The 19095-nt window shown below is 38.1% G+C and overlaps 1 protein-coding gene across 2 annotated transcripts in view; it reads left to right on the top strand.

Annotated features, from left to right (window-relative positions):
- ghra (growth hormone receptor a) overlaps positions 1-19095 on the top strand; it is a 48689-nt gene that overhangs the window by 4737 nt on the left and 24857 nt on the right. Inside the window, exon 2 of one of the 2 annotated variants that reach the window (XM_088336330.1) lies at positions 8348-8472. In XM_088336330.1, the coding sequence (XP_088192456.1) occupies positions 8349-8472 (124 nt within the window). In that variant the 5' untranslated portion in view covers position 8348. Of the gene's footprint in view, positions 1-8344; positions 8473-19095 lie in introns of both variants that reach the window. The other variant, XM_088336332.1, reaches the window with a different exon arrangement.

Here is a 19095-nt window from a genome sequence, read left to right as displayed (position 1 = left end):
GACGAGCGCTCTACCTCCTGAGCTCATATTTTGGTTATGATACATGTTTCGACATGTATTTTCCGATATTAAAATTAGATTCTGTTTAACCCCTTTAAGGTGAGAGTTGAAGTACAAAGTAAAAAAAAAGTTGAAGTAACATTATTTTCAATATGAGTTGAAGTAAAAACAAAATCCCATTGGTCATTTTCAGTATTTGTATACATGGGGGGGAAACTAGGGATTGGCGAACACCTCTGAAACGATTTAATTACTCTCATCTGATACAAAATGTGCCCTGCAAACCCGAGCATTTTTGATGAGCGCCTCGGTCCAATCCTTTCACCCTAATGAACTCAACCACAACTCCACTTTGATCAGGTGTCTCCGCTGGAATCCTGTAAAACGTCGATTTACGATCACTAATGTTTTTCTCCGATTTTGGCATACAAACCAATGACATGACATTTTAACACCGAACAAGCAGAAACAAAAGCTTGTTTTCCGCAGTGTTTTAACCAGCGCGGAGTATTCTTTTGTCTCAAGCTTTGACTGACGTTAAACGAGACATAGGCTACGAAAGGGTCCATTCAAATAATTGAACAAGCCCTCAATTTTGTTTTTTCTTCTCTGCATCTATGGTTGTAGTAACCTTTTTAAGGTATCACTCCTCACAACAGTGGCTGATAACGAGTATTGGCTGCCTTCTAATGGCAGGTTTAATACTGTAATCAATAGCAAAAAAACACAGGAATAATGCATTCAATATTAAGAAACATGGTATGGGATTTAAAAGGTTTTATTTAAGAATAATAGCCATTTTTTTTCAAAAAGGAGGGAATTTTAATATCTAATATGGTCTCACTAGAAATGACCACTTATTTGTATTGTGCTGGAAAAATGTGGTATCAAACATCCCTCGAGAAAAAACAAAACGGACAAAAAAAAAAACAGACAACATCTTATTTTCTCATTCAGAACCTTGAAATTGAATGAAAAATAATGAGATGTTGAGAATGTGTGAAACTGATGTAACTATCACTCACTCACAACTTTATAGGAAAATGTCAAATAAAATCGATTGTATGCATAAAATGTGCTGAACACACATTACATAAAGTACAGAAAAACTTCAAGCTATAGGAATTGTGATAACAAGATGTTTTTTTAAAAAATGCTCAAATAGTGCTCAAAATTGTATCATAAATGGCCAAGTTCCCACAACTAAAACTTTATATTGGAATTTACAATCTCAATATTGTGACTTAAAACATTTACACCTTGTTGCATGAGTTTTGAAGTCCAGCATCCACATCAAACGTACCGACTAAATTCAACCCTGACAGAGTAGTCAGACCATGAAAGGGAAATAATGAAGGGCTGCAGGAATCATCATCAGCGATTTTAGGTTTACTTGACATTTGCTGGTTTAAAATCAGACCCATTGCAAGACTGAGCATGACTAGTTGACTTTTCTCATCTCAAGAGTGCTCACTCTCTGTGGTGGTCTTGTTGCTGCTCTGATACACCCACTTGATTTTACACACAGACGCCCACACAAGGGTGCTATGCAGATGTGTCTGCTGAGCTCCTTCCAGGCGCGGCTGCGCTAATGCCAGCGTGCTAAGTCAGTTTTCCACTCTCTCTTTCAAAACGGGAGAAGGAAACATCAGAGCCGTCCAGTAGCCTAATATGATCGGGTTAAAAGCGTTCGCTGGGTGGTGATGTTTGTGTTACACGCATAAACACACTTGGATACCAGGTGCGCAGGTTTTGTGTATGTATGAAGACATCGAGAAAGAACTTCACTTGGAACGAAGCGGTGTTCGCTGCTTCTCTTCCAGGCTCCTCCTTTTTCTTCTCAAGCTTCTCTGCTGCAACTTGCAGGCTCATGTTCACAGTCTGTGGTGTCTGTATGCTATTTATGTGCCCCATATAGTTTACATACACACATTGCTATCTGTTCATCAAGTAAAGGTTAGACTATGTTTTGTACTTTAATTTGCAGCTACCTGATTTTTATATCAAGACATATTGTATAACTGTTTTGTTTTTTGTTTGAGGGAAAGGCCGGTTCTGTGATGTCTATAAACGCACGTTAGATGAGTTTTGATGGAGAAAACTTCAAAAAATATGCCCAACAAACACCTTTGCAAAGGTTTAAGTTTCAGTTTAATGGTATCCACATTCTTACTTTGAGATTCTCATGGGTCCATTTGAACCAAATTGTTGTGTTGGGTCACCTAATGACCTTTAATTCCGAGCGCCAAGCAGGGAGGCAATAGGTACCAATGTTATAAGTCTTGGATATGACCTGGCTGCGGCTCGAACCAGCAACCTCCCAGTCTCGGGGCGGGCGCCCTACCCGCAAGGCCTCCGAGCTGGTCGAAGCTGAGCTGGTTACTCTGAAGTAGAGGTAAGATCCGGCCTAAAACAATCCAGCCAGACCCGGCCTGCGGATAAATAAGCCCGAAACCTAACCGATTAACTTGATATCAGGTACCTGGCCCGGAGTAAACCCTTAGCTTTATTTCGTCGAAAGGCACACGTTGGCGCTGAAGCATGCAGCTTTGGGTTTACTTCGGCCGAGGTCCCTCAAATCAAGTGTGCACTTCGAAGTGCTGCACCAAAATGAACACTTCAGCACCAGGGTTTATTTTGGAGAAGTGCAGCAACATGGCACCGAAATGAAAATAATATTTTCCAGATTACTAGATACAAATAGTGAAATATGCAAAGGGAAAGCAGGAGGAAAGTTTGTGACGCTTGTAAGCTATTGGCGAGAAGCGGGTTCGGGCAAAGGCCCAAGATCTTGCTTCTACTTTGCAGACTGTAGATTGTGCAACCCAATTTCATTTCAACCTTTTATATTCTTCAAATGAGAGCAATTACAAGTACACTGTACCCTATGAGGAGGCATTTTTTGTGTCACAAAAAAAAGACCTGGCCAGCCTATGTGAGCAGAGATTGTGTTGACATTTTTATTTTTTTATTTTTCAAGGCGTGTCAAGTTTATGTAGTCCAGTGTTTCCCGTAGAATTTCGTGAGACCCCGGTGGGTGGACAGTCTTGGGGATTCCTGGGGCGTGCCCCCACTCCCTTGGAGAAAATTTGGTACATTTTAAATTTAAACATAATCAACAAACTAGCTCAGTGATGAATGTGTGCAATAAGTTTGAAGTGTCTCTTACTTTGCAAACAGTAGTTTTTCAATTCAATTCAAACATTTCTTTACACTGGGAAATCCATTAAAACCAGGGTATCATTCAAAATGGTTCTCTGGTTACAGCGATCAGTGAACAACTACTTACAATAAACATCCATCCATCCATCCCCTATCTGCACCGCTTATTCTCAGAAGGGTCGCGGGGGTGCTGGAGCCCATCACAGCTATCTTTGGGCAGTGGGCAGGGGACACTGTGAACTGGTTGCCAGTCAGTCGCAAGCCATTTTTTTTAGACATTTTGAAAGAGTTGTAAATGTTTGACCTCTCTTTTCAGAAGTCACTCATTGTGCACACTTGCTCATAATAATGGTGCGGAAAAATGAATCTGAAGTGGTGTTGTGGTCTAATTTGAATAGACAGTGACAGCGTGTTATTGGCTAAGAGAGGTGTCAACCAAAATCCAGGTCATATTGAAAATAATGTCCCGAGTCTGTTTAGTTGTAAAAGAAAAAGTATGTGGTGAAATGAATGGATTACGACAAGGAACGTAGTGCTTTTAGGCGGATTTTTTTAAAATCTGTCGGCATTATCGTTCGTTTTTGAGTAAACATTTTACACAGCTGCATTCATTGGACGGTCCTGGATGTACCGACTCCATGTTTGAAGAGAGTGATCTCATGAGCTGTCTACCAGGGCACATATCTGTGTGCTACCCTGACTTTATAGTTTTGTCACCTTACCAGTTCACACAGCAAGAAATCACCATTGTAAAAAGTTGTCATTATTGATATTTATTTGTTTTGACACCACTGCTTATTCAGCTGCTGTCGGCTCAAGTGCTTTTGCTGTCCGTCATGTTGCTCATGGGGGAAGGCCACATGATGTCTGAGAAGGAAAATTGGATGCAACTAAATCTAAGAAAACAAAACAACTAAGAGAAGTAAGGGGCGGGGAAGTCTACATTAGTAACAGAACCCTAAAATTCCATCAAACACAAAAAAAGCCAGAGGAAGTCAGTTTAGATTGGGGTAATACGATCAATCTTTCTTTTTCTATTCAAAAGACTGCACCAGCTGCAAACATTTGATGCTAGACATCAGGATAGCTTAGAGCAATCCATTACAGTAATCAAAACTACGTGTAACAAATGAATAGCCTGGGCTGACTACTGCTTTACAGGAGCAGTACGGAATTTGGAATTTGTTGTTGTCTGCCGCCATATTGTGGCTTAAAGTCATGATTGTAGCTTGTGCAAGTATGTGCATTTCTTAGATGCGCTTGAATAAACTCTTATTTTTTTTCATCTTTCTTGGGGTTTGGGTTGGGATTTACACTCTACTAGAAGCAGGCCTTTTCTCCCTTTCACCATTTTCATGCTACAATGACAAATAAACTAAAAACCTGCAGGAACGAGCATCGTGTCAATCTCCAGCAATCCCCCCCAGGCCCCATTCCTCGAGCCTAATGTTTTCCGTTCCAAGCAGCTCTGATACAAGTAAGATACAAGCAGACAGGCACTGTGGAAAATAAAGCATAAGGTCTATTTGAACTCAATCAGGTATTGTTAACACCTACTTAATAGACAATATTTAACTTTTAATGTTTTAAGGACACCTCAAATGATACACCCCACCTTTAAGATAATACGTACCAATATCTTACATTTTTAAGATTTAATAAGAACAAGGAAATACCAGCTTTCTCATGTTTTATAGTGTTTTGTTTATTTAAGAAGATCAGTGATATATTAAAACAAAGTGTATCCACATCCATCTGTGAGTCTTTCCCATCCAGCCAGATGACTGAACAGTTTAAGATTTGGGAGAGGCAGCATAGTGCCAAAAGGCATCCAAATTGAAGAAAAGTTGTACAGAGACCCCCTTAATACTTTGTGCTTTGGTTATTGCTGGTTCAACCCTTTGCAGATTTTGAATTGAATTGTCTTTATTGTCATTGATATCAATGAATCGTTCATTGTTTACAGAGAAAGCACACAGAAAGTACAAGGGGCCGATAGTATGTCTATGTATTTAGTGGGCGTGGCTGTCTGCATGTGCGACTGTGATAGGCTAATGTATGCTGTCAGTCAAACACTTAAATTAAATCAGAAAGTCAGAAGAGAATTGAAATCATGATTACCAGTGGGTTCTCCCTCCCTTATTTTTGGGTTCCAGTAGAGACAAAAAACAGAAAAGGAAGAACAAAACAAAACAAAAAAGAAGCGACACGGTCTGTGTCAGATGGAAGTGCGGAGCTGCTGTTCCGGCCTACTGCTAATACCTTTACTATGCTACTGCTGCTGATCATGTATTTTGCCAGGTCTATTAGCCATGAAACGGATTACCAAGACATACAATTCGTTGGAAACGGTTGCATTTCGGGAGAGTTTTATTTCAATCATTGAGGAGATATAGCCGGCGCTAACGTGCAGTTAGCCAGCCACTCTCTAAATTGCTTTCTGACAATAAAGGGAGAAGCCCTCCAATTTCGTTTTACTTTTGTAAAATGACCAAAAAAAAACATGATTTCAGCTTCAGTTACATGTTGTGTGTTATTATTTGTAGATCTATAATTATTTAGTTACAGTCGCATGCTCTCAGTCAGTAATTATGTCACCCTGAGGTGAGTTTAACCCTTGGTGGCCTTCATGCAGGTGCGATTCTTTTTTGCGGATTTTTATCTCGTGGGTGGTTCTGCTCCCCACTAACCGCGAAAACCGAGGGATCTCTTTCATGCCAAAAGCTACTTTACCTATGGGATTTGCTGATAATTATATCATGTTTATTGCTGTTTGTCTGTGTGGTGCATGACCTGGAAGATATTTCTCCTACCCATTTTACACAAGGGGGCTTGCTCCTTCTGTGTGCTTATGAAGCAATTGAAATTGACAACAAGAAATTTAGTGATGTTATTGTAATCTCGTAAAGACAATTCAGTTTCGCCATCTGCATGTACCGTAGCTCATTAGTTGTGTAATGATACTAATGAACATTGACGTACACTCAAAAGCCTTAGCGGTAATTAGTAACATAATCACATAGTTTCATTTTCATGATGCAAATACCAGTTTGGCTTTACGATGTGCGGTTTCCAAAATGTGTTGTAACTGTTTTTTTTTAAGTAGTCTGCAAGCTCTACTGTTACGTTGTTAAATTACTTTGCACGTTAGCGAGGCCTTCGTAGATAGCTGGTGGCTCAACTGTTTGTAACCTCACAGCGTGTGTGCACCAAGGAACACTACTGGGTCAACCACATGAATACTCATTGGAGGACTATAATGTTTCCCACTTTGTAGGGCTGTCAAAATGATTATTTTGATACTGGATTAATGCAAAAAGAAACATTTTTTTTTTCTTTTTTCCATTTTCATCTAGTGGTGCTGTGGATCATTACTGCTCCATGATTTGTTGGGATCAATGTCTGAGGTTTGGAACATATTTGATCAGAAGATCACAGTGGTGCCAAACCACATAGCTGCGGTCAGGACCGGGTCATGGGTCATTATGTACCGGGCCACACTGAAAAGCAAATGTAGTTCCATTGTTTTTGCTTATTATTTTACTGACACCGCTGCGATCGCATTGATTGTGAACGGGGGGTTAGAGGTGGTGCTTTTGAATTGAAAAAGAAAATGGCTCAATCTGAATTTCTGTGCTAGCCAATCGGGATGGAGAATGCTCAAATGTTGACCATATGGCACGTCGTGTTGCATTCTGTATGGAGAAAAGATCGATTCATTCACTACATCGAGAACACACAATGGACTGCGCCGCACATTGTAAATGTTCTGCATTTATATAGCGCTTTTCAAGTCACTGAAGACCTCCTAAAGTACTTTACAATATGCTTTACACTTACCCATTCACACACACTCATGCTTATTGGGGGGTATTAGGGATTTAGTGTCTTGCCCAAAGATACTTCGACATATAACACTGAGGCTTTACCTCCTGAGCTACTGCCGCCCCAAAACCGGAACAGAATCCATCGCGCGGATCCTTCAGGAAGAAAAATAAAGCAAAAACAATGACAGTTGGATAATTTCTAAAAAGTGTCAGCGAGAAAAAGATCTCACAAATAAAAAACGAAAATACAGGATTTCTTCTGGCTCTGTCCCTCAAGTCAATTTAATTTGTATGGCTTGGGCTGGTTTGGGCTTCAATACCCGCGAGCCGTGTCGGGCTGGATTTTTTTAGGCCCGGTATTACCTCTCCTGTCAGGGCAAATGAGTGTGCATGGCTGGTTAGCTTTCTGGCTTGAAATATTGCATCGTAAGACTTGGCCTCATGTGACCGCAGTAATCCTTCCACACTTACACCTCCACAACCTCCCTCACACATACGCTCAATCGCACCCTGGCATACACGGACACAAAATGTATTGTACATCTTCAATGTATTACTGACTGATTTCTTACCAGTTTAATAATTCAATACTTTCAAGTCGCAATTGTTTTTTTTTCCTGGCCAAATTTTTGCTAGTGCTAATCTGATATAAGTTTGCCTTAGCGAACGTTTTTACTCTGGTGAATATTAAATTATGATATCTAGGAATAAGCTGGAAGTGGCAGCTTAGGAGAGTGTGCCTCTTCCTTGTTTTTTTAGGGCCTCCCAGAAACAAGTCGTGGGGAACCAGCTGGAAATAGCTTGGGGTGTGGACATGGTTTGGCCTATATTTGGACTTGACTGATTGAACTCACGGTCTGTAAGCAGACACTTATTTACTTGGGTTTGGAACTGTCTGTTTTGTTTCACGACTGATTATTACACAGTCACGTATGGATTCATATGGATCAAGCCATTATGAACCTCTTTTGGTTTACATCATTCTAAAAGCATCTTACACTAGCTAACATTGGTCGTTACTTGGCGGATTCTACTTTTCGCGAAGGGCTCTGTTCCCCATTAAACGCGATAAAAGAGGGGTGACTATGTATCTTAAAATTTAAGATTGTCTTTGTCTTTAACATAAAATGTCAATGGCATTCTCTTTGCAGCCTTGGCGTGGAGTGTTTTCAAAATGCAGCTTTGGTTGCAGCAGCAAATAAAAGGTCAACGTTTCAAAATGTTCTGATATGAAAATTGGCAGCGTCAGTGGGGGCAAGGTTGAATTACACGTTTTTTTCTTTTGCGCAGTCCAATACCAACATGGAGTCCAATTTGAAATTATAGGGCACTCATTGACTTCTCTCTGTCACCAGCAGCATGGTCGCGACATCGTTGTCCTCCTCTGGCTTCCTGCTCATCTTCCTCACATCCTACCTGGCCTGGCTTTCGTCTCCGGTCTCTGCTTTTGTCACCGACTGGCACCACATGACGCCATCATCAGGTAGGACAAAGGACAGATTTCTGGTGATCTGCAACCCAGTCAAAACTAAAATATATTCTGTTTCTTCTGAATCCTAGTGCATGAAATGTGAACAGATTGAAAATAAACACAATCAATCTCAATCAAATTTAAGCATTTGTGTATTCTGTAGGCCATTAAAATAATTCCTTGATTTCAGCCTTCTACTGTCATCAAATTGCACATTTTGTTTCGATTTACATATTTTCAAATTCCCTTACACCCGATTGTAAGACTTGAAACAGTTCATTCCTTAGTGAAACAAAGACACACATCCCATTTCTCACAGAAAGTGGTTGTTACGTTGACTTTGCAGTGCTTGCTGGCCAATGTGCAACATGGTCAGAGTGAACATCATCTGGAACTCCAAGCTAAACTCTTTTGGCTGGTGGTGGTTGTGATGTGGGATTGAATGATGGTCAGCTTCTTTGTCTCTTCAAAAGAATGAAGTTAGTGGCAACCTCTGCCTGGAAGCTCTTTTGTCGCAGTACATTTTTGACATCAAGTTGTTTACAGTAACAATCAACCATGCGTTAACCAGACCTACCATGAATTTGTGCCACAACAAGTAGAGGTACACCCTCCGTGACCTCATGTGGTACTTGCACCTTGTGATGCATGAGTCACAAAGTACATCTTTTGCTGAAGAAGTTTGAGTACCAGTGGTGCTGAAAAAAAATATGACAGCAAACACTTTGTAGTTTTGGTCTTATGGGAGGGTTTCACACGTCAATGGAGAATAGATCTACTGGTCAATTGGCATTAGTTGGGACACGAAGCAATCTAGCGGACTGTCAAATACAACATGAAATTCAATGTTGCCTGTGCAGCACGGTAACTGTACATAATGAATCTAAATTTTGTGAATCAAATGTATATATTTTTTAAATTATTTTACATATATTATACAGAAAGTTTGAAAAGTCTTTGGGACATGTTGACTTTGAATGTCTCAGAAAGTATTAAGGGTATAAAAAAAGCATCTGGTAAATTCAGAAACATCAGAAACTCATTTCTACAGAGAATGTTGAAAGATGTTCAATCTGAGCACTATTAGCCACACAACACAGATCAAGCCAATTGTCAAATTCTTGCCAAAAGCATTCCCCACATTTCATCGTTAATAGTTGCAACGGCTTTTGTTCCTAGTGCCTTCAGCTCATCCACATTTCTTGGAATAAGGGGCACATAGACCAATCTTTTAATACATTTTCACAAAAACAAATGGCATGGTGTGAGATCTGGTTGGCCAGGACATAAAATCGTAATTCCTTCTGCCCGGACTGTCCAATCAATCTTTCTGGCTGGGTTATGTTCAGAAACTGTCTAACCCTGAGGCTCCAGTGTGGTCGAGCCCCATCCTGTTGGAAAATGAAGTCGCCACCCTTTTCTGACTTAATTTATCTGTTTTCTGCACGCTGAACAACTATTCATGATTCAGTTTTGGCAAAATGAAGCACTTAAAACACTTTTTCTGGTTAAGTAAATTTAATTAACGGGTCTGAAAAGAAACAAATTACACAACTTTTTTTTGTAAGGCTATTAATTAGCTTTAAAAGCTTTCTTACTACCTTAAGGACATATGAGGACTTTGAATGTGCCAGAGACTTTTGGAACACCCTTGTTTAATGTTTTTGTTTGGTATTCAATTTTCACTTGTAATGTGTTCCAATTAAATGTATGACACACATATAAGTTTATATTAATACACCATCTAATGTATTGCGTTGGATTTCAACAATATGCCTTATAAAAGCAAATATAAAACGTAAATCGAACTGAGCTGTATGTCTATTTGCATTAATTGAGTTTTGTCATGTAGTCTTTTTTAATTCAACCAACTTCAGGACAGCAGTAAAGTGAAACTTACTATTTCTATCAATAGAATTATCTGAAAAAAATGTTTATGACAAGAAAACTCAAATGTGTCGACACTTATTAAAGTTTAATTATTCTATGTTATTTTGATTACATGTATTTAATCTGTCAAAGTGTGCTTGGAGAAATATTGTCTGCTTTCAAATACACAAATTAGGAAGGGTTATTTTTCCGGGGGGAGTGCTGGACTGCCCTTGAATCTGTATTCATGCGATCAAAGAATGTACAATGATTCCTCAAGAAAAATGAAAGTAATTACATGTTGGATGTATCTTTTCCTGGTAGATAACTTTGACTGTGTCATTTAGTGAGTAGTTGAATAATTGGAAGAAGTATTTTATGTAAAAGAAGACTAATTGTCCCGGCAACATATTTGGTACAGATTAATGTATTTTTTGTGTTTTATATAAAGATTACACTTTTGTCATGACAATATGCTTCTCGTGCCTTGATTGCACAGCATGTTAGATTCATTTTGCCTTTAGCGACAATTTTCTGACCCTAAAAAGATGACCAGTGTGGCAATTGATCACATGTAGGTGAAACCAAACCTTCCTGGTAGAGGCGATAAGTTTGCGTAAGGCCCTAAATAAACAGTCGGTGTGTCAGACTGTCTGCACGTGACTTATTAAACATTAACACACTCGATTAAGGGCAACACTTTATCACGTCTTATGTCAGAGGTGAGCTGTAGAATGTGTTTGTGCAGATGCATGTGGAAAGGTCGAGCGTTGCGCAAACACAGCGATTTCCTGATCAATAACAGCGTCGGGAGTAAACGCTCGGACGGCCCGGGCCACTCTGTCAAAGTCCAGGGACTGCTCGATTCTTTGACATGAGGAGTCGGGAGTGTCCGTCACCGAGCGAGATATATGAGATATTTCTGCGGCAGATTGATAGCATTCCGCAAGAGGCTTTGGGGGGGGGTCTTGTTGTGATTTGGCATTACCTTGACAACGTTGACCACATATTCTCAAGGAAGCGCAGTGTATGTTGATGTTAGGGGTGGGTATCTTCGTGAACCTGGTGATACAATACGTAGCTTTATAAACTGGGCACAGTACGGCTGTACTTCTATACCACCTTTGTCAAAGTCAAGGCCCGTGGGCCACATCCAGCCCCCGAGAAGGTTTTATTCGTCCCCTGAGACGATCTTGAGTCATTATTTTGTCATTCACCAGGAATCGTTGTGTATTTGTTTTCACTGTAAGTTACTTCTCATTGCACTTCATTTTATTGTAGTTTAGTGACTGATAGAAAATTGCTCTTATTTTATTTTAAGTGATTTTAGCCCACTGTTGCTAAAATATAAAATATATGCTACTGATAGTACCTGGATAATTTTTGCGTCTTTTATTTCATGTTCATTTGATGGGGATTTTAATATAAAAGATATGTGACTTTACTGCCTGTCAAACTTAAAGATTACTGACAGAGACATAAAAATATTGTTTTATTTCTCTCTTATTTCGCTAAGAACTTTGACGTTTTTATTTTTTAATATCTTGTGCATCTATTCAATATGGTTGGTGTAAAGTGTGAAGAAGGTGTAAAATTTAAAGTAGAATAAGAAAGCTTGATGCGGTTGAGAAAATGGTCGGAACGCTTTATTTTTTTGGGGCCACTTTTTACCACGGAGGAGATCCTTCTTCCTAAATTAAGCTCAACTCAGCTTTATTTATCTTTTTAGACCATTTATTTTATGAAATGTTTATTTTTTTGTACAAAACAATACAGGTTACTTATACAAGCCTTAAACATACTTATATAAGCCTTAAACATACTTATATTAACCTTAAACATACAAAATATAACACTGAAGCAACTTTCAAAAAAATTCAACTTCCATCGTCTATCGTCCGGAAATAGGGAGCGTCTGTATATTAGACAGTGGGGCCTTACTGCTTATTATTTAATGGTGAACAGTATTATTAAGGTAAAAATGTGCTTTTATTGTTGTATTTTGTTATTTTATTTTTTTCAGTCACATTACAACAAACATCACATCACAGAATGTACCAATTACCTGAAAAGGAAAATGAGATAATTGGTTGAAGCCAAAGGCTTAAAAATGATCTCAAATTCATCCAGGAATAACAAGATTTGCTTAAGGATTGTCTACCAGAAGTGACCAACATGTTTCCTCAAAGGGTCACCTAATTTTTTAAAATGCAATTTACCATGCACCTTTTTATACAGTGGTACCTCTTCACACATCTTCCTGAACATCAATAAACACATTCAAATAGTAATTGAACATAAAAATATACATTAATAAGATAAATAAGCTGATATTAACGAAATCAAACGCAAGTTTATTATTAGCACCGTAACAAATGTGTGCGCTAGTGTGGAGGAAGGGTGGGTTGCAAGAAAGTGTCACGGAGATTGCATACCTTTCAACAAATACATTTTTCCCTCATTTTATACATCTTTTGATTATTTTAAATTGTGTACACCGTGTTACAATTTTTTTTACGGGAAACATTTAACAAAAAGAAAAAAAAAAGGACTGATCTCATTTTGATCATTTCGGCTCTGATCCGGATAGTCTTGGTCACTGATAGCAGACGGCAGCATCATCGTAGATTGCTTATATTGTCGTGGTATTCAACATGGTCTTGCTGTGAGTAGGTGCCACTTTATGTTGGTAAGGTTTATTATCGCTTAAGAAGTATGATTTGCAATCATTAAAGGGAGTATTTAGCAGAGGTTGACAAGTATAAGATCAAGAGACTTTTGATGATGCGTAACCACTAACTGTACTCTTAAAATTAAAGTTACTGTAACTTCAATTGAACTTACACCCAAAAATCTGTTACGGCACTACTGTTATTTTTATTTTTTCTGTAGTAGTATGCATTTGCTGGATGAGGTGTTCCTGGCAGTAGGCGCTAAGCGGTTTCTCGTGGTACACTCTGGGACTGCTTGTAAACTGTATTCTCCTTTGTTTAGAGCAATATTTTGGTTTCACAAAAACTTGTATAATGTACTGAAATTCTTGTGTTCAGTGATGCATGTGTAAAGAGGAAGCACCTTACTTTGATTTTTTTTTATGGGATTGAAAGGATAACTTTTAGTTTGTTTAGAATTTTATAAAAATATTCGTTCAACAACTCACAAGACTCCACCTCCTGTAGAATGGGAGGTAATTACAAAAATGAAAACGAGGCAAGCATGGAAAAAAAACCTGTTCAAAAAAGGCATGCTAGGTTAACAATAATATAAAAACGGCCAATTCAAGTGTCAAGCGGGAGTAATTCAATTGTTTGACTTAAAAACTATCTAACAACTTAACAGAATTTAGAAGTTTGTCACATTTTACAAAACGGCAACCAGAATATTTCTCTTGCATTAAATATGAACCAAATTTGCCACTTAAGCAAGTTTTCTTAATCAAATGTAGCAGATTGAACAAAATTGGAGGTGTGCACTTCAGCACTGTTGGCAGCACATTCATTCGTACGTATCCGTGTGCTGACGGGCTTTAAGTAACCCTGCAACATTGATGCCCATGTGTCTTCAGCGCATAGCTTGTGTTTTTAAATGTTTGACACGCTATGCTACCCCATTAGGCACGGACAATAAGGAAAGTGGCCCGTTGTTTCCTTTTTATGGCACTTGATAGGACGGCGGCTAATAGCCAACATATATTTTTTTAAATTTTAAACAAAAGGATTCTATTAGAAGAATAAAAGTTTATAATCATCAATTCACTTGTATTGACCAAACTTCAAGTATCGGAATCATCAGAATTTCATTATATATTCTGTTTATTTTAGTCTTTCTTGACAACAGTCATTATTTTCCTTTTTGAGTTAAAATAAAACCTTTGTAAACATTTATTTTCACATAACATTTTTGTTTGATTTTTGTATGTGCGGCATCTCTACTCTTAATTTGAAATGTCCTTATTTATTATAAAATAATACAAATAAAATATTTTTTATCTGATTGATGGAAAACAATATTGACTTAATAAATAATCATTTCGTTTTATAAACTTTCTTTTTTTTTAACTTTGTGTTCCTTGTTTTAATTGTCTTTTTTGCCTGCATAATACACTATGTAAAATGTCTCAAATTATTAGTAAAGTATAAAAAAGAAAACTTGTTTATTCTGATTTGACAAACTATTCTGATAAAATGATTGTTGCCATCTTTTGCATTTAACTTACCTCTGCTTTTGGTGCACCAAATTTTGCCAGAGAAACACTGAAGATTTATCATTTTCATAATGTCTCCCTGACCTAAGCCCTTTATGTATGCTCTAGGTAATGCTTAGAAGGCAGATTAGAAAGTTTCAGAAAATCAATATGAGTGTCAACTACATTGCCACAGAGGTTATGTTGGTTTATCTGTCTGTGCGTCTGCTGGACTCGCAAACTTCACCAGGACGGTTTTCATGGAATTTGTTGGACTCCTGTAGCATGGGCAATTGAACCAATAAAAAAAGGAAAAGCCCTTCATTTTAGTGGTTTGGCTGTGTTTTTTATGTATTCTTTTTTTCCAGTTAAAAGTGAAGAGTTTTATACCACTGTATGCTAAGAAGCACAGATGATATTCTCTGTGCACCACAAAAAAGTTGACCATGACTCTGGTCGAGCGTGTTGCACAGGTATAATTCATAAAATTGGCATCTTTTCATTCCTAAAGCACCTATTGTATGCAAAGGAGCATGCAACCAATTTTTTTTTTTTAAACTTTTAACGTGACATGTTTTTTTTAACAAGTTTTGTGTACATGATTATTCCAAAGACTTTATTTTAAGATAATATTTGTAAGTATTTAGCATGCCTATTCAGACATGTCAGGTTGCTCTACAAAAACACACATATTTCCACCTTTTGGGACTGTAGAGACCCGGCAGCAAAACTGTCAAGTCGCTGCTTAATGCCGGTTTTTCTGGAATAGGTGTTGTGAGACACAGGTATGAATTTATGCTTAGGAGTGTAACTTCAGCAGACACACCCGCAGCTATAAACTATTTATACGTCACCGTTGGAAAGCAAGGAATCATTAATCGATCAAATACGCCGATTAAGCATGTTCTTGGAGAGACTGGGTGTTTAATTGTGAGGCTTGCCTGCCAAGTGCTACCCACTCCCAGCCAAATATATTTTATCATTAGGGAACAAACTGGTTTACAATCAAATCCATTACTCCTGGGGGAACATGTAAGCTGGAGATCTTACTTAGATCAGGAGTACCTCCCTTGCTGGTATGGGCCAGCTTTGGCCAATAGGATGATAGTTTAAGACCCCTGTCTTAATATTAATCTTTAATGTTAATGCACCCAACACAAGTTTGATATGGATACCTTTTGAGCTAATTAATTAGACAGGGCTCAAAATTGGAAAACAATGCACTCACGGTGCATGCAGGTAAAAAAAAATATAGATAAATTAGGGCTGCAACAATGAATCGATGGAACTGCTCAAAATGGATGGTAAAAGGTTTGGTAATAAATGTCATCATTGATTCGTTTTGTCACATGATTTATGCACCACTCAGCACATTAATCTAATGCAAATAAGAGTGCATTGAATTTCCTTGTGATGTTGATGGGACATACTTGTAGTAGTCAAGTCATGTTTGTTTGAATAGCCGTTAATCCCAAGATGTTTCAAAGTGCTGTCCAGACTAAAGACTATTCCCCCACCCCCTCATCTAAAACCTACATAAGGGGTAGGAAAAACTCAAAACCTTAGCATGATGAAAATTAAGGACCCTTGAGTAGGGGGCCGCAAATGAGGTAATCCCTCTCCCCTATGTTCCTGCTCGTAGCCTTTTGCTCGGAAAATACTAGTCTACTAGTCAAGTCACATTTATTTGTATAGCCCGTATTCACAAAATGTCTCAATGGACTACACAGGCCACAATTACACTATCCCCTGATCTTAAACAGACATGCGGGCAAATAAAAACTCAAAACATCATCATGTGGAAAATAAAAGACCTGGAGAAGGGGCCACACAAGTAGTAATCCCCCTTTCAGGATGACAAGGCTGCAATATATGTTGCATTGGGTAACAATACACAAAACGTAATGAACATCAATTAAAAAATTTTTTAAAAAAAAGAACTCCCAAAAAAACAGGCAATACTAGTGTGCTCGTATACTGTAATACACTAAAGCTAAAACCTTGTTTTCAAACAAAATTGGTCACCAAAATCAATGATGTGATAAATAATGAGAAACATTGTCTGATTTAGCAGACGTAAGCTAATTATGCAAATGTATCATTTTACTTATTTTTGGACGGCACAATCATTGTTTAACAGATATCTGAGAAACACAGCTGTAGTAGCACTTCAATCCAGCAAAGGACGACCCGAGACCACATGTTGTTGTGTGACGTCTCCTTGATCCGTTGACAAATTTTTAATAGCACTTTGGTCCGGCAGAGAGCGCCTTCAAGACCTTATTTCCATGCCTGAAGTCCTCTTGATCCAACTAAGAACTCGCATTCTCCACAGATGTGCATCTTTGTTTGCACTTAATAAAATATTATCTTATATATTTGCAGGTGTATAGCATACATCTATATGTTTTGGGGTATTTTGGGAGCATTTACCTAAAAAAAATTGTGCTTCATAATCAAACTCGGAAATCAATGGTGGGCCTGATTGAATCATCTGACGGGCCAAATTTTTGATACGCCTGATTTAAAGTTTCAATAAATTGTTTTGCCAGAAGCCATATTCAGAACAGTTCATGTTAAAAGTTCCATTCATGTTGAGAAAGTTGCACACATTTAAATCTTTCGACAATCCTTTAGTTGCACCACTAATCTTTAGTAGGGTCGCGGGGCATTTGAATCTTGATTGTTATATTCTGATTTTTCTCTCCGCATATTTTTATCTTGATTCCTTGTTCTTTTCTGTATTATTTTATTTGTTGCTTATTAATTTTGTCCTTGTTTTTTTATGCAGGAACAAAAAATATTTTTAAGAGTGGAATATTTTTATCAGAACTTTTCTCTTTGAAAACCTCGTGCGGCCAAACCTCTCCCTAAATGTACCTATTTTCTAGATCCCCGTCTCAGATGTTTTAGAATACGGCCGAGCCTTTTGGATGATAAGGCACTGAGCCTTTGGAAGAATGTGATGTTTGTGTGCTGCTTTTTTGGTTTGTAACTGCCAGAATAAAATGGTCTTGGCCACTGTGGCTTTTACTGCGTGTGGCAAGCACAAAACATTCTGGTTGTGCACAAATAACTTTTTAAAAATAGTCTAGATGCGAGCTGAACTTGGATGCCTTTTATAGGCCTCATTCAGTGAATATGAAAAATAAGAAAGATACTCATTTAAAGAAATAATTTTTAAAAATAGTTATTCTAACCTCTTTACTTCTACAAGTACAGTTTTTAAATTTATAATTAGGGTGATTTTCATGTAATAGGATGTAGAGGGAAATAAAATTGGGTTCAAATCCTGACCGTCAGACTGTTGATTAACTAAGTAAGTCAAGTCTTCAGATGTCACCAGTCACATCCTGCCACATATCATTGGAAAGCTTAAACAATTGTGATTCAAGATATGCTGACCGTTTGAAAATATATTAATCACCGAAACATCACGATCAGTAATGAACAAGATATCTATAAAGACAGGATAGCTCACTTAAAAGTGCTGAGAAATTCTACTCATGACACAATTCCCCATAAATATGGTGTGGTTACATTTACAAGAGTCCAGTGAATCCAACTGTGTACAATTTTACTCCAAAACACACAATAATGCTGACGGATAAATAAATAAAAAAATCCGCCTAAAAGCATTTGTGCATTGTTTGACGTTCTTCGTCATAATTCGTCTGTTGGCTTCATAAGTTCCCTTAAAAAATTAACGGACTCACCAGATGACTTTTGGTACAGCCGTTATCTTCTAACATTTTGACGAACACTACTCTTGGCCGATTGCAAGCTTTTTTTCACGGTCTTTGGCCTTGCCTGATTCAAATGTGAGTTGGCACATTGGTTAGGCAATGAAATTCCCATCGTAATTTTACGCAATCTGATCTAAACTTGGCTGTACTAGCCCAAAATACATCATAGGAAATGGTGCCCTTAGGACACTACTGGTAAAGGGATCCAACCAACCAACCAACCATTGAAATCAAAGCCGAAAAAAAACCTGTGCAAATGGAATCCAGGATCCATTTTTACGCGCAATTATCTCGTGCACATTCAGTGATTGACTTTTGGAAAAAGAAGTCAAACATTTACTACTCTTTCATAATATCAAAAAAAATATGCCATAGTAGAATAGAAGAATGCATAGTTTTTAGGGCTGGGAAACTGGTCGTCTCCAAATGGCCACTTTTGGAAATGCCTAAACTGACCACTAGAAAAATGTGCAAAATATAATGTTTAGCTTTTCATATTGTGATTAAAATTGACAAGGTACTAGGTAGGTCTTCATGCTATTGTCCCGCAGCACACTTGTCTTTATCGCCAGATTGCCTTATCCTTCCGGTAAACACGAAAACAACCAATAATAACGTATGGACGAATCCACTATTTTTGGGTCTCCATCGATGGCTGCAGAGTGCTGGCGTTCCTCAACGAGCGTAGAAGCATCTGTAAGCATAACATCATCACTGATAGGTCGAACAAACAAAAGCACAGCTTGTTCCTTTCCCAACCTTACACCTGTGTCGCATGCAGTCCACCCACGTGCTTCGTTTTATAATTGTCTTTTAATCAAGTTTTTAGACGGCACT

Source organism: Urocampus carinirostris, chromosome 5 (assembly GCF_059441175.1).
Source record: "Urocampus carinirostris isolate Australia breed hairy pipefish chromosome 5, RoL_Ucar_1.0, whole genome shotgun sequence".
In the NCBI taxonomy this organism is placed as follows: Eukaryota; Metazoa; Chordata; class Actinopteri; order Syngnathiformes; family Syngnathidae; genus Urocampus; species Urocampus carinirostris.
This window is presented reverse-complemented; position numbering and strand designations above follow the sequence as displayed.